We start from the raw sequence: 22,417 nt of genomic DNA, 5'->3' as shown, positions 1-22,417 counted from the left end.
CGTGGAAAATGAGGCAAACATAGCTTGTCGATCAGTATTGTATTTGGAGCAATAAATAAGTACATGCTCGACAGTGAGCTGAGTGTTGCACCCTGTGCACCGTGGTGGATCAGTGCCTGCAAGAAGACAGAAATGAGTCAGGTGTGTATGACCTATTCATAGTTGAGCTAGTACTACTCCATGTCTATTCTCATGTGTACTCGACTTCCAAGGCTTTCTTTATATGGAGCAGTTTGTTACCAACTTGATTTTGCCAGATATGTTGCCATTGCTCAACATTTCGCTTCTTTATAATTAATTTGAAATCAGAGAGAGTGGTATGCTAAAGGGTTGATCTACCGAATCTGTAGCAGTTTTGGCAGCTAAGTCTGCAAGTTCATTTCCAAAAATTCCAACGTGACCAGGGATCCAACAAAAGAGAATTTTTTGCTTGTTCTTATTTAACTTGGTCATGGTGTTCCAAACATGTACGAGTAAGGGGTTATAATGACTTTTATTCTGCTGTACAGCTTGGATAGCACTAATTGAGTACGTGTAGATAGCGTTGTGCGAAATATTTGCTGAGAAGGTGAAATTTAATGCTATGTAGATAGCATAGAGTTCTGCAGTATAGCTACTACATTCAATGGGGAGTTTCTTGGCTATAGTAAGGTTGGGAAATACTGCTGCTGCACCAACATAGGTGTCAGTTTTAGATCCATCCGTGTAGATTGGCGTGTACTCTGCATGCTGGGTTCTCAATGAAGCATGAATTTGCAGTCAGTATGTTCTGTTGGAATAAGGTATGTTTCTCCAATGATGGGAGTGAAAGGTTGCACAGCGGTATGTGATACATCGAAGGTGGAACTGTATGCAAAGTGGCTGGCTGTATCATGCTAAGGTCAATTTGCCAATCACTGTGCAGGTGATTGGCAAATTGACGGGCAGGCGTATCCCTGTTGATGGGTAGGCTCTGTAAAGATTTTCCCATTTGGGAGAGAAAGGTCCATTCCGAGTATGGTTGTCCAGTTGCCCTTTGACTTTTGCTGCGTAGTTTAACAGAAGCATTTGTCTCGGTAGATGCAAAGAAGTTTCAGTTGCTTCAGCATATAAGTCCTGAACTGGCGATGTACAGAATGCCCCTAGTGCAAGGCGAAGAGAACTGTGGTGTATGGGATCAAGCCAACGTAAGGCACTTGGTCTAGCAGAGCTGTAGACCACAGAGCCGTAATCTAGACGCGACCATGTTAACGCATGATACAAATGCAGTAGCATGTAATGGTCGGTCACCATGTTGTGCCAGATAGTACTCTTAAGACGTTTAGCTTCTTAAGTCAAGTAAACCGGAGCTGTTTTATATTTTCGAGGAAGGTTAGTTTTTGGTCTAGAACCACACCAAGAAAATGGACACTGCAAACCACTGGGATCATTTGATTTTCTAGGTGAAGTTCTGGGTCTGGATGTAGGTTATGCTTCCTACAGAAGTGTATCCCAACAGTCTTTTGGAGCGAGAGGCGAAAGCCACTGTTTTGTGACCATTTTACAACTTTGTTGATGGCACCTTGCAGCTGACTTTCTACCGTTTGCATATTAGGCAAATGGCAGGAGACACTGAAGTCATCGGCATACAGGGTAGTGGACACTGTTTGTAGTAGACCCTGTATTATGGAATTTATCATTATGTTAAATATGGTGGCACTCAGTACTGATCCTTGAGGAACTTCATCTTCCTGGACAAAATTTAAAGATAACTGGTTGTTGACTTTAATTTTAAATAAGCGATGGTGTAGGAAGTTTCTGATAAACTCTGGTAGGTGTCCACGTAGTCCTAGATCGTATCGGTTTCACATTATGCCGTACCTCCAAGCTGTGTCAAATACTTTTTCTATGTCAAAAAGAACCATGACATGGTGTTCTTTTCGTACAAAAGCATCACGGATGTTTATTTCTGCCCTGATCAGTAAATCAAGAGTGGATCTGCCTTAAGGGAAACCGCATTGTACCGAGTTAAGAAGCTTTTTTTGGACTAGAAACCAGGTTAGGCGGGCATTTATCGTTTTTTTCCAGGACCTTTTTCCAATGGGTCGGTAATGTTGTGGATTTGCAGGATCTTTTCCTGGTTTTGAAAATTCCAAAACATAAGCGTGATGCCATTTGTCCGGGAAGGTATTCTGTTTGAAAATTCTGTTATAAAAAAGTAACACTGTCTTAAGGGCTGGTTCAGTAAGTTGTGCTATCATGATGTAATGTATTCCATCTGGTCCTGCTGCGCTGAGTTTGGTGGTGGCTAAAGCATGGTGTAATTCTGTCACTGTGAATGGGAGATTGTAGGCGGCACTAGATGTCAATTGGAAGTTGATGAAATATTTCTCAGCCTGTGCCTTGTGTACCTGAAAATCAGGTGTGTGAGATGTTGTGGCTGAGATTTTCATGAACGATTCACCCAATACATTTGCAATCTCCACTAGTGTTGTAACATCACAACTGTTTACAGTTAGTATGGGAAGGTTGATGTATGGATGTTTAGAGTACATACGTCGTATTTTGGTCCATATCGTTTGCATTTTTGTAGTTCTTGTAATTGTGGAGGCAAAATGTTTCCATGTTTCCCTTTTTCTAGTCTGCCTAATACGTTTTTCTTTTGCCCAAGCAGTGGATGAGATTTGCAGTTGTTGGAAACTTCCTGAAGATGTTCCATGCTTTGTTTTTTAGCCATGCTGCATTCATCATTCCACCAAAATTTTGAGTGTACAGATATTTTGTTGGATTGCTTTGGAATTGCTTGGTCTGCTGCCTGTAGTATTTGGTTAGATATACAGGGTTATTCAAAATGAAGTCCGGGGCTTCAGAATTATTTTTTGGGAAAGCGCATGTGTCATAATCATTTGTAGCCATCTCGAAAGAACGCATAATATCTCAAGTTTCGTTCCCACACTCGCGATGTTCGGTATGCTGCACGGCTAACCACCAGATGGCATTGGACACATACCGCCGTGCAGTCGTTCGTTTGCCTGTGACGCCAGTTCTGCTCTGTTGCGACATGGCTTTGGAATGAAATGAGAAAGCTTTTACTGTGTTGGAGTTTCATGTAAGTAAATCTGTTACCGTTGTGCAATGCCACTTTCGGACAAAATTTAAGAAAGATCCGCTGACGGACAAGACAATTAAACAATGGTATACGCAGTTTAAGGAGACAGGATGTCTGTGCAAGGGAAAAAGTCCCGGTCGCTCGCCCGTATCAGATGCTAATGTGGAAGGCATTAGGGAAACTTTTCTAAGGAGCCCAAGGAAATCCACTACAAGGGCAAGCAAAGAACTTCACATCCCGCAAACTACAGTTTGGCGTGTTTTGCGGAAGCGATCACTAATGAAACCATATCGTCTAACTCTGTTGCAGTCTTTGAAACCAGATGATCTGTGTGCGAGGAGTAACTTTGCACTGCACTGCAGAGCTGCATGGAACAAGATGACATGTTTGCTGACAGAGTGATTTTTTCTGATGAATCTACCTTCCATTTGTCGGGGAAAGTGAATAAGCAGAATGCGCGATTTTAGGGGACATCAAATCCACATACAGAGGTGGAACACGAGCGGGACTCTCCAAAAGTAAATGTCTTTTGTGCCATATCTCAAAGGAAAGTTTACAGTCCATTTTTCTTTTGTAAAAAGATTGTAACTGGAAAGATTTATCTGGATTTATGGCTTCTACCCCAACTACCGGACGATAGTGCGAACTTCATCCTAAAGCAAGATGGTGCCCCATGTCACTTCCATCACATAGTCTGGAATTTTTTAAACCGCCATTTACCACAGTGATGGATCGGACGTGGGAGTACTGCAGATCAGCAGATCGAATCCTGGCCGCCTTGGTCTCCCGACCTAACACCATGCGATTTCTTCCTGTGGGGTTTCATAAAGGATAATTTTTGTGCCTCCCTTACCTGCGACTATACCAGAACTGAAAGATCGGATCACCAAAACCATTGACAACATCACTCCTGACGTACTAAGCCGTGTGTGGGAAGAATTCCTTTTCCAAGTTGATGTCTGCCAGATCACTAAAGGCTCTCATATTGAACATTTATGAGGTATGTAAAAAAACTTCATTACTATACTTGCATTCTGGAAATATTTCTTTCTTCCTATGTCTGCTCATGTGTGTACAGGAATTGTTTGAAACCCCAGACTTCATTTTGAATAACCCTGTATATTCTGTGGCTAAGTTTATGGATGCTTGCTGGACCTGCTTTTCTTCCAGTATTGCTAGTTGTTTGTATATATCCCATTTCGCTTTGGAAAAGTTCCATTGGACAGTTCTGTTAGAAAAGTGGGGGATGTTTGTATCAGTCCGGCATATAACTGGGTAATGGTCACTACCCAGTGGATTGCTGTGAATAGTCCATCCAAATATATGATACATAGATGCTGAGCATAGTGAGACATCATAGCTGAGGTAGATCCTGTAGGTAAATGCGTATAGGTGTGTGCGCCATTATTGAGAGTAATCAAATTGTGCTGGTCAAGTAACTTTTCTATAATTTGTTCCCATTTGTCCATATTTTGATTTCCCCATAAAGGATGATGACTATTGTTTGTTATTTGGTTTTTAGGAGCATTAGCAACTAAGGCCATATTGCTCCGAGGATATGCGGTGGTCATTCCCCGACCTTTCCGCATCCTCCGTATATTGGTCACGGGCTCAAACCCTGGTCTAATCAAGAAGCGTGTGCTACGCACTACTGCTCCTGCTCACCTGGCTATGGAGGTGCCTGATGACTGTTGAGGTCCCCTAGGATGATATAGGTTGAGGAAGTTATACCACTAGTTCTTCTAGGTCAGTGTAGCTTATATTTTGATTAGGTGGCAAGTATAGCAAGACGATAGTCAAGTCAAAATTAACGTTGACTCGCTGCAACTGCCTCAAGGTTTGTTTTTAATGGGAGTAGTTTGGAGGGTATTTGAGCATTGATTATAAATGCCACACCTCCATGCACCTGATTGTTAGGGTTCTGTACAACACAATCTTGCTGATGAATTATATAGTTTCAGAGAGAAACAATTATATGTGGGGTCAGATTGGTTTCCTGAAGGCAGAAAGCTATAAGATCATATTGTGTGAGGAGATCTTGGATGTCATTTAAATTACTGCAATATCCTCTATATTGCAGCAATTTAAATTAATTGTTTTCGAGGGGTTGAAGGTTTGTTTCGCTCAGGTTTCCCTTTCCCCTTCTTTGGAAATTATGGTTTTCCCGTGTCCATATCCTCATCAGTAAATAGTTCTAGTATGTGCTCATATTGCTTTGAGCTATCTTCTAAGTATATGCAATCTGTTTGGTTTGCATCAGGAGAGGTAGCTACTTTATCGTTTTGCTGTGAGGAGGCACCTGGCTGTACAGTAATTGGAGTATTTATGGCTTTACTTTGTTTGCTTGTCATTTGGTTTACTGACCTTGCCCACTGAGATAGCGATTTGCTTGGCGGTATGGTTACCACATTTGGGTTGCAATTGTTATATGTCTTTTGGTTGCTTGAGCCTAGGTTGGTTTATTATTATTCAAGGCTAGTAAAGATTTTTTGGCCTCTTGATAGTGACATTGTGTTCAGTTTTGTATCATTGTATGTGTTTTTCAAGTTTCCAAAGGGAACACTCCTTAGAAAACGCTGGATGTGCTTCTCTGCAGTTTGGACAACTAGGTTTTGTAGCTGTCATTCAGTGTTCGTGTACACAGTGGACCCACATGCGGCATGGGCAGCTGCTCCTCTGCAGACTGTCTGTGAGTGCCCAAACTTCTGGCACTTGTAGCAGCGTAAGGGATTTGGAATGTACGCTCTAACACGGAAATTAAGATAACCTGCTTTGATTGCTCTTGGTGGTTTAGGGTTATCGAAAGTGAGTATTATGTTATCAAAAGTGGGAACTAGTATGCAGTCTTTCTTTCTCATTAATCTTCTTACATTGATTACTCCTTGATCTTGTAATTCCTGTTTTAACTCTTCATCTGACATGTTCATGAGTTCCCATTCGGTGATGACACCTCTTGACGTGTTCAGGGAAACGTGTGGTGAAACGGTAATGGGAATTCCACCAAAAGTTTTTAGTTTTAGTAGTTGCTCAGACTGTCGAGCAGTGGCAATTTCAACAAGTCTCCTGATCTTAAGGGACGAACTGTCTTGGGGGTACCTATTATGCTTTCTAGGCATTTTTTCACTAGGTGGTGGTGGTGGTGGTGGTGTAGAGGTTTTGTGGCACAAGGGCAACTGAGGCCAAAATGTGCCTATTCAAATATTTGGAACGGTACCAGAGTTTGCTTTATTTAATATTAGATATATTCATAAAGTCTAATTTGTTTGAGGTAAACGAAAAGCTCATCCAGATTGGCACTGTTTCCGAATAGGTGGATTAGTGACAAAGGTTCTTGTATTTGAGTCAGAGAGAGGAAGGTAGTATTTCTGATATGGGAATAATACAAACAGTCTACGTCGAACTGTAAGTTGTGATGAACAGTGCATATAGGAGGGTCATCGCCCATGAGCAGGAACAAGTGAGTCAGGTGTGTGTGTGCCCTATGAGCAATCTTGCCAGTATTACTTCTTCATGCCTGTTTTTCCTTAAGCTGTAGCACCATATTTGTGGTTCACGTTTAATTTCAAATAATTTATTGTTTGCATGTGTCTTCCAAATATTTAACCATTTGCCCCTACAGATACGTCGGATATGTTTTAAGAAATCTATATAGGGTACTTGGTAAGATGGTGGTGCGCTACTCTTTGGGTGCTTGGTTGCCTGGTCTGCTGTTTCGTTACCTGTGATGAATTATATAGTTTCAGAGAGAAACAATTATATGTGGGGTCAGATTGGTTTCCTGAAGGCAGAAAGCTATAGGATCATGGAATCCATGCCATGGAATCCAACAGAAACTTACAGTATGATTAAGATTCCTCAAATGATTTAAACGACACTGGATTTCTTTTACTATGGGATGTGGGGTTGAGAAATTGTTACTTATTGCGGAGAGCGCACTCATGGAGTTTGTATATATTAAACTATTAGTGTTGAGACACATACTGATATTGTCTATAGCTAGATGGATTGCATAAAGTTCTGCAGTATAACTGCTACATTCAGCCGGGAGAGAGAGATACAGATACTTTACACAAGGAAAAGACTGCTACAGCACCTATGGCAGCATCTGATTTTGAGCCATCAGTATATATTAAGCAGCTCAGTGCATTGCTAGCAGCATGTCCTTGATGCAGTTGCTTGATGTAACAGTTTTCCAGGGACTTTTTCCCCATCGTTGGAAATAGGTGTTATAGTAAGGTGGGGTTGAGGACCAAGGCAGATCAGGTATTTTGGTTTCTTTCAGCGTGTTTTCAAAATGAACATTCCAGCAATGCATCAACTCTTGTAGTCTAATACCAGTTGGTCTATTTTCAGTGGGTTTATTGTTATAGAATTTTATCCTTTCAGGATTGAAAAGTAGCGGTTGATTTGGATGATCTGGAAGGCTTTTAAGCTTGGCTGCATAGGTGAGGAGTAACATTTTCCTTCTGAGGTGGAGTGGTGGTTCATTTGCCTCTATATACAGACTTTGGACTGGGGAAGTTCGAAAAGCCCCAAGATCACTGTGCTGTATGGTATTCAGTCTTGTAAGTACAGTTTTCCCAGCTGAGTTGTAGACTACTGAACCATAATCTAGACGTGACCTGATGAATGAACGATACAAATGCAGGAGAGTGTATCTATCTGCACCCCATGCCATGCCATGGCAGAGATGGTTCTGAGTATATTGAGTTTTTTCAAAGCAGAGAGTTCTGAGATAAGTTATGTGCATGGCAAAATTAAGTTTGGTATCTAATATTAAACCTAAAAAGTGGATATTGCTGGCAAGAGGGATTGGTTGCTTTTTAATTTAAGTTCAGGCTCTGGATGCAATCTGCACTTTTTACAGAAATGAACTGCAATTGTCTTTTGCTTTGACAGGTGATAACCATTTTGTACAGTCCATGTCTCAAACTTATTTATGGAAAGTTGTAACTGTCTCTCTATGCTGTTAATGGTTGGTGAATGGCATGATATAGCAAGATCATCGACATACATATATATTTCTACAGTTTTGGGAATATTCTGCATCATGGTGTTTAGCCTAATTGCAAAGAGGATAGGACTAAGGATGGACTCTTGGGTCACCCCCTTCTTGAATAAAGTATTGTGAGAGTACATTCTGGTGACGAACTTGAGAGGTTCTGCACTTAAGAAAGTTCTGGACGAATTGAGGTATGTGTCCTCTCAACCCTAGAGCATACAGCTCTCGAAGAATGCCATACCTCCATGTGGTATTGAATGCCTTTTCAATATCTAGACTCACCATTACCATATGTTCATTTTTAACATATGCATTGCAAATGTTAATTTCGGCTCTTACCATAAGGTCTAAGCAGGATCTGTTTTGTCGGAAACCATATTGGTTGATATTTAGCAGCATTTTACTTTCTAGGATCCATTTTAATCTTCTAGGTATAATTTTTTCTAGTGTTTTACTTAAACAGCTGGTTAGGGAAATTGATCAGTAGTTTTGTGGAAGTGATTGATCCTTTCCTGGTTTTGGAAAGCCAAGAATTACAGAATGATGCCATGAGGAAGGATAAACACATTCAAGAAACATCCAGTTGTAGAAAACTAGAAATAATCTTAAAGCTGTATTATTTAGATGTTTAAGCATTATATAGTAGATTCCATCCGGTCCTGCTGTGCTGTTTGCTGTTCTGTTCAGAGCTTCTTGGAGTTCAGCTAGGATGAATGGCTGATTATAAGGAAGGGATTGGGTGGTGTTGAAATTTATTTTATATTTTTCTGCAGAGATTTTTATTTTCAGGAAAGAATTGTTGTACACAGATGCTGATGATATTTGATTGAAAGTCTCTCCAAGCCTATTTCCTTTGGGGAAAGCAGTTCTCGTCCATTCTTAATTAAGATTAGAGCAGAAAAAAGAATGCACTTATTATTTAATTGTTGGATTTTCTTCCATATTAGCCTACTGCTGGTTTCCTTCGTGATGGTACTGGCAAATCTTATCCATTCTTTTGTGGCTTGTCTTCTGATTTGTCATGCCCTTGCCTTTTGTTTTTTATATAAAATGATGTTGGCTGTTGTAGGAAACCTACAAAATAGGTTACAAGCTTTATTTTTTTCTCGTTTTGCACTGTTAGAGGCCTCATTCCACTAGTATTTTGCATGTCTTTTTTAGTTTGCAGAGGATTGAGGAATTGCCTCAAAAGCTTCTGCCTAAATTTGTGTGGTAATGTGCTCGGTGACTTCATCTACTGGTTGGGATTTAATAATATGATCATCAAAATAAACACAAATGAATATTTTGTCCAATTTGCTTTTGTGAATTTCCGTTTTACTCTGTAATCTGAACATTGGGATTGTTTTTGTTTGTATTTTACATATAATTGGAAAATGATAACTGTTGTGTGAATCACATAAGGTTGAACACTCCATACTGGGGAACAGTATGGGAGAACAGATTGAAATCTCCAAAAAGACAGAAAGGTGCTGGCAACTGTGCTATAAGATCTTCTAGTTCTTTTAACATGAAAAGTCTATTTGGTGGGAGGTATATTGAAACAGGAGTTAGTGTTATTCCAAGCGCAATACGCACAGTAACAGCTTCTAAGTCACTCTGTAGAGCGATATGTCAAGCTGGGATTTTAGAGTTAACTAGTATTGCTACTCCTCCATGCATGGATTTTGCAATTTTCCTGTCTTTTCTGTACATTGTGAAGTTTCTAACTGAGAGAGTTACCTGTTGTGTTAAATTGGTTTCTTGCAGACAAACACCCACTGGATTGTACTTATTGATCACATCATATATATCAACGGTATTGGCTCATATGCCTCTGCAGTTCTATTGAAGTATGTGCTGCATTAATTGGTTTTAGGAGTTATGTTTTATCTGTCTGTTTTTTTGGAGCAGTTTGTTTGTAACGATCTGTTTTATTTCTGTCTTTTTTTGGGGAAAACCGGTCACGCTGTATCCATGTGTTCTTCTGCATGAAGTTCTAATATAGTTTCTTCTGGGTCAGTTTTGTTGTCAACATCCATATGTATAGGGAATTGTTTCTTGGTCTGAGCATTATCTGTTGGTTGTTGTTGTTATTTGGTTTTTAGGAGCATTAGCAACTAAGGCCATATTGTTCCGGGAATATGAGGTGGTAATTTCCTGACCTTTCCGCATCCTCCTTATTTGGTGGTCATGGGCTTGAATCCCAGTCTAATCAAGAAGTGTGTGCTACTCACTGCTGCTCCTGCCCATCTGGCTATAGAGGCGCCTTGATCCGTTGGTACTGTTTTGTCTGCTGTTTTCGTAGTTTCAGGCATGTTGGGCAGAACTGAAATTGGAGTAGTAGTAGTAGTAGTAGTGGCATGTGATGCAAGAAAGCAAATGTATGAGCTTATGCAGCATCAGCCAAAAAAAAAAAAAAAAAATCACACCATTCCCTCCAAATGCCTGTCCAGTTCCTCCTTAAATTTATTCAAGCTATCAACTTCCACAACGACAGATGGAAGTTTGTTCCAGCAATTAACCACCCGCTGGCTAAAGGCAAATTTCCGCACATCTATTCTACATCTGTCTTTTCTTAATTTGAATTTATGCCCCCTTAGGTTCGTAATCTGAACAAGTGGAAGGATCCCATCAGAATTCAGCGTGCTCAATCCATTCAAGGCCTTATATACCTCAATCAGATCACCGCGCAGGTGCCTAGTCTCCAGCCACTGCAATTTGCAGAACTTAAGCCTCTCTTGGTAAGAGGATCCCTTCATTCCCCTCAAGTATTAATTAATTAATTAATTAATACTTGAGTATTAATTCCTTGTTCCAGTTGCTTGTTTTTGGCAGGTTGTGGCTTAGCATTAAGCACGGACCTGGCCCAATCTGCAAAAGAAATGTTTGGAGGGACTGTAATGTCAGCTTGAGTAGCAATGGAAAGGCAGTATTGGGTTGCTTGTGCATACGTGCATTTCGGCATAAACTGCATAATATGCGTTTTGGCTTCCTGGTATGTTACTTTGTTTTCTGTTTTGTATTTTTGTATTTTTTCCCCACTTTCCACATTTCACAATTTTTTGAATATGCCGGATGGTTACCTTTGCAACTGGGACAGTGAAGGAGGTTACAGTACGATCAGCTTGAGTGTGTTCTGTTGAACCACAGTTTGGGCAAATCACAGTGCCACAGCATGCTACCTGAGAGTGGACATATTTCTGGCACTTATAACACCTGATGAGATTCGGTATATATGGATGTATAGAACAATTCAGATACCCTGCTTTAACCATTGTTGGCAAGTTTGGGGTACTAAAGGTCAGTATTATGTTCCGTGTTGGCTTTAATTCTCCATCTTTCCAGATTAATATTCTTTTTACGTGTATTACTCTTTGATCTGTCAATTCTTGAACAATTTCATCCTTTGAGATGTTAATGAGGTCCCCCTCTGCTATAACTCCTTTGGATGTATTCAGAGTGACATGGAGAATTATTTTCACAGGAATTCCACCAAATGTAGTCAGTTTCAATAATATTTCTAAGTGTTTTGGCTTCATTGTTTCTACCAGAAGATCTCCAGGCTGTAATCGCTTTACCATCTTTGGTAAAATTAATATTCTTTTTGCGTGTATTACTCTTTGATAAAATTCTTCCACAATTTTATCCTCTGAGATGTTAATGATCCTACAGCATTTTCCAAGCATTGCTGGATTAGAAATGGGGATAATTTGCTCACAGGAAAATCTGATACAGAATGAATAAAGAGAAACGCTGGGTGATCTTGTTCATATAGATCTGTGCTTTGTATTTTATTTTGATAGGAATCATGATCGGGTTGGTCTTTATCAGTAAGTGATCTCAACTGATCAAGTGGAGGAAAGGTTTTTTTGTCCATTTTGTATTCCTTTTGACCTTGAAGGTTGGTTTTCCCACTCAGGTTACCGGCCCCCTGCCACAGGGAAGCAGGAGTAATGCCACGAGTGGCCAAGCGGTTGTTAGGTTAGTAACTCTAATAAAAATAAAAGGAAAGGTGTCTTTTCTTTCTTGACTTAACTTACAACTTGTAAGTAGGCACCTCCATAGCCAGGTGGGCAGGAGCAGCAGTGCGTAGCACACACTTCTTGATTAGACTGGGGTTTGAGCCCATGACCACCAAATACGGAGGATGCGGAAAGGTCAGGAAATGACAACCGCATATCCCTGGAGCAATATGCCATTAGTTGCTAATGCTTCTAAAAACCAAAATAACAACAACAACTTGTAAGGTGAAGTCTACCGTGCTTTTTTTAAAGAACTTAAGAGAAACTAATGGGAAACTTAAAGAGAAGAGTGATTACTTTAAAGGAGAATGCTTTGAATCGCTTCACAGAGCTCAGAAAATCGCTTGGCCACTGAAACGCTCGGCACCTGGGGATATTTTTGCACTAGAAATGGAGGTAGTTTGCCAATAGGTTGTTCTTCATGAATGAATGATCAGAAAGGTTGGAGTTCTGATTTTGGCTACGTCAGTCTTTTGACTACAACAAAATCAGACTCAGACTGTTTTCGCTCTGTAAGGGTCTCATCTATGCACCCAGTGGATTTCTTAATCTTAGGATCTGTTTGCTCCATTTCACCCTAGAAGAGAGAGCTTTTCCCCTCCAGGTTATCAGTCCTGCCACGTGGAGGTAGAAGCAGTGCCACCTTTGTGACCAAGCAGTAGTGGGTTAGTAATAAAACAATAAATGGAAGAAAGAAAGAAAGAAAGAAGGTTACTTTTCCTACTGATCTAGTAAAGTGCTTTCTTTACTGAATGAATTGAGTGTTAATGTAACGCTGAAAATAAGTAAACGATTTTATCTCACCAAGAAAGAGCACTAATTTACTGGCAGAGAACCTTGATCACAAAATCACTTGGCACCTGGGGCCGAGTTTAGGTGGTCAATGAATTGCAGTTACCTTCAATTACCTTCATATTGCAGGATTGAGAGAATATGCTAAAGTCGTCAACACAGACGGCACAGTTCACAGTTGGAGGAAGTTGTTCTGTAATGCAATTCACTTTAATGGCAAAAAGCATAATGCTTAAAACTGATTCTTGAGGTACCCCTCTTCTTGACTGAAGGGCTGAGATGGGGTTGATCCTACACAAACTTGGAAAGATCGATGGTATAAAAACCTTTTCATAAAGATTGGGAGATGACCTATAAGGCCAATGCTATAAAGGTCTTTTAAAATTCCAAACCTCCATGTTGTGCCATACGCTTTTTCAATACTCAAGAATAAGGAAACCAGGTGTTCTCATTTTAAAAAGGCATCTCGAATAGAAGTTTAGAGCCTCATTAGATGGTAAAAAGTGGACCTATTCCTATGGAAGCTACACTGTACTCTGGAGAGGAGCCCATTTGCCTCCAAATACCACGTAAGGTGGGCATTAACCATTCTCTCCAGGATTTGCATAGACAGCAAGTCAGAGCAACAGGACGGTAGTTTGGTAGGATTTTGGGATCTTTTCCTGGCTTAGGAAATGCAAGCACGATTGCCTTATGCCAGGAATCTGGAAACTGCTCTTCTTGAAATATTCTGTTATATGGAAAGAGCACTTGATCCATGGATTTTGCTGACAAATGTTTGATCATATCATAATGGATAAGATATGGTACAGCAGCACTTGCCTTGGCTAGAGTTAGAGCTGTTTCTAACTCTTACATGGTAAAGGACCTGTTAAAGGGATGAAAATTTTTAGATTTAAAGTTAATTGGCTGTCTTTCAAGTTTGTCTTTCCAGACCAGAAATTCTTGGGAGTCAGAAGACGATGAGATGGTAGAAAAGGACTATCCAAGAGCATTGACAATTGTAGTTGGGTCTGCAACAATGCATACATTATATTACAGGACCAATGAAGAGTGTGATGTATATTTCTCCATCTTTTCTAGATTTTCTCCCAGACAGCTTTACTGACTGGGTAGTACTGGATGTAAAGTGGATCTACGATTCCTTTCAGCTCTGACGACGAATGTCATATTTTGGCACGTTTGAAGGCTAAGAATTGCCTGTGGTAGGATACTGTCGTAATATCGCCAAAGCTTTGTTTTGTGTCATTTTTGCTGCTGGCACAGCATGCAAAACTACAATTCCGAATGGCACATTCCACCAAAGTTTTAGAAATTATGAAAACTGGGCAGATGTGTTCAGAATTGTAGTTGCAGCTGCATGGATAATGCTTTCTGTGATGTATGCCACTGCATCATTGATATACTGATGTTAAAGTCTACCAGGTGTTGAAAGGTATTCCAGTGAGCCTGATCAATCTTCCACTGTGGTAACCTAAAAGGTGGACACAGCCTCCAGTTAGGTAGGCTGGTTATCACGGGGAAGTGATCACTCCTTAAAAGGTTCTCCTGTACCTCCCAAGTGAGTGAAGGAAGGAGGGAGGGGGGGATAGCATATAGAGAGATCAATAGCAGAAAACATTCAGGTAGGCATGTGGAAAAAGATGTTCTTAAATTTAGATGAGAAAGGTCTTCAATGAGCATATGCTCAATGACACATCCCCTTCCATTAACGTCAACACTACTCCGCATGGTTATGTCCATTCAAATTGCCCAGGAGTAAGAAAAGTGTAGGCAGCTGCACAATGAGATCATCAAGGTCATTCTGTGAGATGTCGGCCCCATATGGCAAATAAAACGAACAATCTGTTAGTAAAAACCTTACCGTAAGGCGAACTGCTACTGCTTTTATGTTGGTGGATAGCAGAATAGGTTGAAATGGGATGTGTTTGCTCAGAAAAATAGCAATGCCCCAATGAGCAGGTCCATCTCCAGTTTTGTCCTTACGAACAATGGTGGTATTAGAAAAGGAAGGACTTTCATTTGCCTTCAAGTATGTCTCCTGCAAGCAAAAGCAAACTGGCTCATGCTTTTGCAGAAGGGCCTTAATGTCATCATTGTTTCTCCGGAATCCACGACAGTTCCATTGTAGGAATTTAACCATTTTGGTTTGGTGGGTCCTTCAGGTGGATTCAGAGGTGCTGAGGACTTACTTTTGTCAGTATTGCTGTAATGTGTCCATTTTCTCCACAGCAAAGAGTTTACTGAATCATCTTTACCTCCTTCTCCTAGACAGCCATATTTTCTTGGGTGTTAGGGGGTACTTCAATTTTCTTGGACTTTTCTTTGGAAATTGCTTTTGTTACTTTTGAAGCATTAGGAGGTACTGATATGGGAGTGGCAGCTTATTGATCTTTCTGGGCAGGTTTTTGTGAGCTTAAGAGGTAATGTGCGATGGGAGTGAATGGAGGAATGGTCATGTCTATCTAAGTCCCGATGGAACATCTCCCTGCTACCTTCTGGGCATAGGTAGGTTTGTTGATACTTACAGATTTAACTGTTTTCCTTGCCTCCTGATATATGTTCATCTCTTTCATTCAATTTCTTTTTCTTCTTTCCACCTCTGACATGCTCATGAGAAGGCTGGATGTTATCCCTGGCAATTAATGCAGGTGGGTTTTGTTCTGGAACATGATGTTGTTTCATGGTCCTTTGCACCACATAGAGCACATGTAAGGACTCCATGGCAGGTCATTTGAGAATGTCCATATTTCTGGAACCTAAAATATCGTAAAGGATTTGGAACATATGGACACACTGGACAGTTGATGTAGCCAGCTTTAATCTAATTAGGAGATGTCAGTAAGTTAGAAGTCAGGATGATGTTTCTAGTGGGAACAAGTTTCCCATCTCTATGAGCATTAATTCTCTTAACAGCAATTACATACTGTGATTTTAGTTCACAGTAGATTTCCTCCTCGGTAACCTCGAGCTCCCACTCTGAAATAACACCCCTCCTTGAGTGTTCTACGTGGTGTTACTGTTATGGGTATTCCTCCAATTGATGTTGCTTGGAGTAGCTGCTCAGGACTGCCTGTCATTTTTTGCTTCAATTAAGAGGTCCCCAGAACGGAGCCTCTTAATTGATTTAGGGGAACCCGCTAACCCCTCCTATATAAAAAAGGGTGACATTTTTCCAATCGGTTTTTTACTAGTTGAATGGATAATTAAAAACCTTGGGACAGCCACTGATGGTATTTCAGTTTGCTGTCTCATTTTACTGTACCAGTGGAACATTCTCAGTTTGCTGTAGCATTTTATTGTCTTTTATTCTGGTCTATTTTAGTCTTCTTTCTTTTAACTTAATTTTCATTTGTCTCGTTAAAATTTAAATATGCAGAATAAAGAGGCGAGGCAAGTTGTTTTAGAGAAGTTACCAAACAATTATTATACAAATAACAGTATTAATAATTAATGCTACAGTAACCACTTGTAATTCTGCAGTTGCACCATCACAAAACACCAACTATATATATATATATATATATAAAAAATGCAGTTACTCTTGATGAAAACCCATTTGAGAAATAAAATAAAACAGTAACTGAAATTAAATGCATTGTAAGGTTACTTTTATCTTACCTGCTATTCTAGTTGTTATATAATTAAAATCCAAATCCTGCCTTCCTATGGTCCTGTAATACAAGGAAATGCTTAATCAGATTACACGCACTCACATAAATTAAAACTGAAATAGGATATATTACTTCAAAGATTTAGTGATGTGAGGTGAAACTATCACGGTGAGTTTCGAAATCTACACATAAAAATTGGTTAAAACAGCATTTAAGTTCTTGGAGGTAAAAATCGTGTTGGCTAGTGTTATTAGTGGGGGCTGCTGATTTGGATGCAGTGTCAGCCAAATCATTTCCCCTTATCTCAATGTGGCTAGGTATCCAGAAGAAGCGGATATCAAACTTGTGTTCATAAAGAGAATGTATTTTCTGCTGCACTCGACAGAGAACTGGATAGGAATTGTGTCTAAGCCTGTAATACATTCAAAGAATCAGAATATATTTTGTATTTGGTATTGACAAGTTCTAATATGATCCAGGGCTAATTCTATAGCATGCAGCTCTGTATTATATAGGCTGAATTCAGGAAAAGAATCTGGTGAGATATAGTAGTGTCTGTAAAGACAATAGTAGAACTTACACACAATTCTGACTTCGAGCTGTCTGTGTAAACTGGCAGGATGGAGTGTTCAGCTCGGTGTGCTGAATAGAGCTGCAGGTAGAGAGAAGATGGAGTCTCATACTTTAAACAGTTCTTAAACAAAAGTAGCATGATGGAATATGAGCATGCCAGGCTGGAAGGTATGTTTTGGTGTTTGGGCAACTTTGTCTACCATGATAATAAATTCTGTGTAGCTCATGGATGCAAATACCAAAAGGACAATTGGTAGTCTGATGGGCATTCTACAAATTTTCCCAACGTGGCTCAAAAACAGATGTCCACATAGGATGGTTTAGCAGGAATTTCAGTTTGAAATTTTAATTTACAGACAACTGCTTATGTCGAAGCAAGAGCAGTGGTCATTTTCTTCCATTTATAGGCTCTGGACAGGAGGTGTTCGAAATTCTCCAGTAGTGATACGGATACCTTGATGATGGACAGGGCACAGCCATCAAAGTACACTGTCTCTAGCTGAAGCTTATACCTGCTACCTGTAATCTAGTTCATATCATACAAGTGCACACTAAATGCATAGTAAGGCGCATTTAGTGTGCGACACGTACAGGAGAGAGAGAACGAAGAATATTTAGTCCTCTTGTGAACTTTGCACAGAGTTGATTGTTTGTTTTGTTTTGTTTGGTTTTTAGGAGCATTAGCAACTAAGGCCATATTGCCCCGGGGATATGTGGTGATCATTCCCTGACCTTTCCGCATCCTCCGTATTTGGTGGTGACGGGCTTGAACCCTGGTCTAATCAAGAAGCGTGTGCTACGCACTGCTGCTCCTTCCCACCTGGCTACGGAGACGCCATATTTTCTGTGATGTACATTGCATTATTAACAGGCTCCTAACTGACTGCAGTGATGTCAAACTCTGCCTGATGTGGGAAGCCATCCAGTCGGCCTGAACAATCTTCCACCACGGTAAACTTAAAAGGATGACAGCCCAAGTTGTAGGTAGGTTATCACAGGGAAATGATCACTTCCATATGAGTTTTCCTACACTATCTAAGTGAGTGAAGGGAGTAGAGAAGGAGAGCAGATAGAAGGATCGATGGCAGAAAATGTAATGGCAGGCATGTGGATGAAGGTGTTAGTTATCACATTTAGAATGAATATGTCATTGAGCATATTAGCATTAGTTGAGGCATATGATGCAAGAAAGCAAGCTTATACAGCATCTGCCAAAAAAAAAAAAAAAAAAAAAAACACTTCCCATTTTGCCCATCCAAATGTTTGTCTAGTTCTGCCTTGAATTTATTTAAGCCATCAACTTCCACAACAACAATTGCAAGTTTGTTCCAGCATTCAACTACCCACTGGCTAAAGGCAAACTTCCGCACATCTATTCTACAATAGTCTTTTCTCAGTTTGAATCTAAGCCTTCTCAGGTTTGTAATCTGAGCAATCCCATCAGCATGAGCCTGCTCAATCCATTCAAGGCCTTATACACCTCAATCAGATTGCCGTGCAATTGCCTAGTCTCCAGAAGCTGCAATTTTCAGAACTTCAGCCTTTCTTCATAAGAGCACCCCTTTGTTCCCTTCACCAGTCTTGTTGCCTTTTTCTCTGTACTAGTTCTAGCAACTCTACATCCTTCCTGAAATGAGGCCTCCAGACCTGTACGCAGTACACAAGGTGTGGCTGAGCATTGACTTAATCAAAGGTATAATCACCTCCTTGTCTCTGCTAGCAAAATACCTAGATATCATTGACAAAACTCCATTACTTGCTCTGGCAGCCCATCTGTTCTGCTCAGAGAACTTCATATTTGAGTGCAAAATTAGCCCCAGGTCTTTTTCATTCTCCATCTCTCTGAGCGTAGTACCACACAGTTGGTATGTTTCTATTGGGTTACTGCTACCCATATGCAATACTTTGCATTTGTCAATGATAAAATTCAGTTGCCACTTCTCAGCACATCTGCTAACTTTTCTAGATCCTGTTGCAGTAGGATACTGTCTTTACTGCATTAACAGCCCTGCAAACCTTTGTATCATCTGCAAACTTGGACATTAAGCCTGATATACCTTCACCAATATATATATATATATATATATATATATAACCCCAGGGGCTCACATCTAGTGAGTATGGGCTTGGCACACCCAGGGTCCTGAGCTGGATATCATCATTCTTCTCTTCCTTGGTGATACCCCTTCTACTTCTGACTCTCTCTCTCTCTCTCTCTCTCAGGATAACTCAGGAATTTTTTTTTTTGGCTTGTGCAGCATAAGCATCAGGCTTCCTTGTACCACACAGTTAATAATAATAATATCATTGATAAATACACAAAACAACAATGGCCTGAACTCTGAAGGACTCCACTAATAACATCAATCCGCTTAGAGTGGTGTCCATTTATTACCACTCTTTGCCATCTCCCACTCAACCATCTGTTTATCCATTGCAACAACTTGCCCTTAATGCCATACTGCCCCAATTTTTACAGCAGTCTTCCATGTGCAACAGTATCAAAAGCTTTCCTGAAATCCAAGTATGTGATATCAAAATTATTTTTTTGCATCCAGTTCCTTTGTGACCACATCTTAGTATCCAATCAAATTGGTCAGACATGACTTCCCCTTAACAAATCTATGCTGTGTCTGAACTAATACTGCAGTCTTGTCTAGGTGATCCTGTATCATCTCTTTAACCAGAAACTCCATTATTTTCCCCAGAACAGAAGTTAAACTAACAGGTCCATAATTATTTGTATCACTCTTTGAACCCCCCTTTGTGATATGGGGATATGTTTGCACATCTCCAGTCCATGGGGACCTCCCCTGAATCTAAAGATGCTCTCATAATTATGGCTAGGAGTTTGCTAACTTCCCTCACTGCCTCCTTCAATATAACTGGATAGATTCCATCCACCCCAGTTCCTTTTTTTTAAGTTTAACTTCAACAATTTCTCCTCCACTTTGCTCTCAGTTATTACAAAATCACTTGTTTGTTTTGTTTGTTTGTTATTTGGTTTTTAGGAGCATTAGCAACTAAGGCCATATTGCTCCGGGATATGCGGTGGTCATTCCCTGACCTTTCCGCATCCTCCGTATTTGGTGGTGACGGGCTCGAACCCCGGTCTAATCAAGAAGCGTGTTCTACGCACTGCCGCTCCTTCCCACCTGGCTACGGAGGCGCCACAAAATCACTTAGCTCCCTGTTAAAGTTTGATAACCTTCTGGCATTCCCCTGTTTGTATGAACGTAGATGGAAAATACTCATTCAGTTTGTCAACCACTTGAGCAGGATCATCAATAGTCGAACCACCTACGATAAGTGGAACAATCTGATTTATCGCCTTCCTTCTACAGTTTACATAAGTAAAGAACTTTATGCTTTTTTTTTTTTTTTTTTTTGCATCCTTTGCCAAAGATTTCTCGCAATCTGCCTTTGCCTGCCTAACCTCCTTTGTAAGTTGATTACAGACTAGCTTATACCTGCTGTAAGCTTCTGTATCACTTGATAATTTATATGCATCCCATGCATTTTTCTTCTCTGCCACGAAATTCATCTGAAATCCATTTATGACTGAACCTTGAACAGTATTTCTTAGTTGGTATGAAAAGCCTAGTAGCTGCCAAGATTAAATCCCTGAAGGCTTCCCATTTACAATTCACCGTTGGTAACAATATCAGATGATCCGACTGTGTAGAATTTAAAAACTGTCTGAGACCACTGTAGAATACTTTATGAATGCAAAAACCCTTCCCTTTACCCTTGATGGTAGTTATATCTTTAAGTAAATCCCACATTAGTACAGCCACTCCCTGGCTTACGTAATACTCGACTTACAGAAATTCGACTTTATGTAAGTTTTTGCCGTCTGGTGCAAACTTAAAAAAATTGTGAAATGTATTTTGCATCCCATAGGAATAAATGGAAGTATTGTGAAAATATTGTAATGTGAACCAATAACACATTGTTTTTTTTTTGGTAATTTGTTCCAAGACCTCAGATGTTGAAATTTTCGGTATAGAGCTAAGCTATTTATTTCTCTAAAAGCTCATTTTTATAATGGAAATTGCTACACTTTCATCATTATCATATGTTCCCTTATAAGAATCAATTTTGAACGCCTTTGTGATATTTTTCTAAAATACGTTTTTGGCTGTAACAGTCAAAAACAATAAAAGCAATTTGTACTTTCCGGTTTATTGGGCTTTTCTGTCAGTGCAATCTATTATAAATGAGTAATAAACTTGATCTTATTGCATTTGCAATAATGCCAATAACTGGAATTCTGTGGGTTTTTATGTTATGGTGAAATGAGTTACCCTTCACTGAAATTGTCAATCGTATAAAAAACATAAATAAATTTTCAGAATCTTCTCTTCATTCCTATTTACTTATTACAATGGTGAAGGGAAAGGGAGTAATGGAAATTGCAAGTGCTGGCAGTGCTGAGAAACAAAACAAGATTGATTTAGAAATGAACATGATTAATTAAGAAGTACGAAGCAGGACAAAGTTTGTTTTCTGTTGCATGGAATTAGGTCCCGTTGCTTCAACAGTGAATACTATTTTAAGGGACAGTGCCGTAAAATTGTTATTTGTTGTTATTTGGTTTTTTAGGAGCATTAGCAACTAAGGCTATATTGCTCCGGGAATATGCAGTAGTTATTCCCCGACCTTTCCGCATCCTCCGTATTTGGTGGTGATGGGTTTGAACCCTGGTCTAATCAAGAAGCGTGTGCTACGCGGTGCTGCTGCTGCTGCTCCTTCCCATCTGGCTATGGAGGCGCCAATGTGCCGTAAAAAGATCATGTTAAAGGATCAATGCAGTTAAGATCAACAGTGATCACAGAACAGCGTTCAGGTGCTATATTGAATATGGAAAAGCTATAATAATACGGATGGAAAATCAGATTCAGAAGCAAATGTCACCGAGTCTAAAAGCAAAAAGCAAGAAATATTTATGAAGACATTAAGGATAAGTACAGCGAACCCCAAGCCAAGTTTGTGGCAAGAAACAGGTGGTTTAATAGGTTGGTTGATTTTTATTGGCACATTAGCAACTAAGGCTATAATGCGCGGTTTAACAGGTTCAAGCATCACGCTGGTTTCCAAAACATTGAAGTATGCAGTGAAGTCACCAGTGCCAATTCTGCAGCTGCAGAGAAATTTTGTGATGTTTTGGAAAAAACTCCTTTAAATCTTCACAGCCTTCAACTTCCAACAGTGGTGTGCTTATCAGCTGGAGAGTTAATTCTGGCAACGATGCTAGAAAGGCAAAACTTGCTGATGTTATGCCTGTCTCCTCTCTTTTTGTAATTTTATAATTTTGTACACTTTTATAATTTTTCCTGTGCATGAGATAAAAAAATTGAATAAA

The 22,417-nt window shown here is 39.9% G+C and overlaps 1 protein-coding gene across 2 annotated transcripts in view; it reads right to left on the bottom strand.

The window, feature by feature from the left end:
- aux (cyclin-G-associated kinase) overlaps positions 1-22,417 on the bottom strand; it is a 703,221-nt gene that overhangs the window by 271,302 nt on the left and 409,502 nt on the right. For both annotated transcript variants that reach the window (XM_090387776.1, XM_090387775.1), the window contains exon 11: positions 16,487-16,539. In XM_090387776.1, coding sequence (XP_090243902.1) covers positions 16,487-16,539 — 53 coding nt within the window. The remainder of the gene's footprint in view (positions 1-16,486; positions 16,540-22,417) is intronic.

This window comes from Mastigoproctus giganteus, chromosome 13, assembly GCF_048544385.1.
Source record: "Mastigoproctus giganteus isolate SK-2022 chromosome 13, ASM4854438v1, whole genome shotgun sequence".
NCBI classification, from domain to species: Eukaryota; Metazoa; Arthropoda; class Arachnida; order Uropygi; family Thelyphonidae; genus Mastigoproctus; species Mastigoproctus giganteus.
The sequence above is the reverse complement of the archived record's forward strand: the minus strand, read 5'-3'. Positions and strand labels throughout refer to the sequence as shown.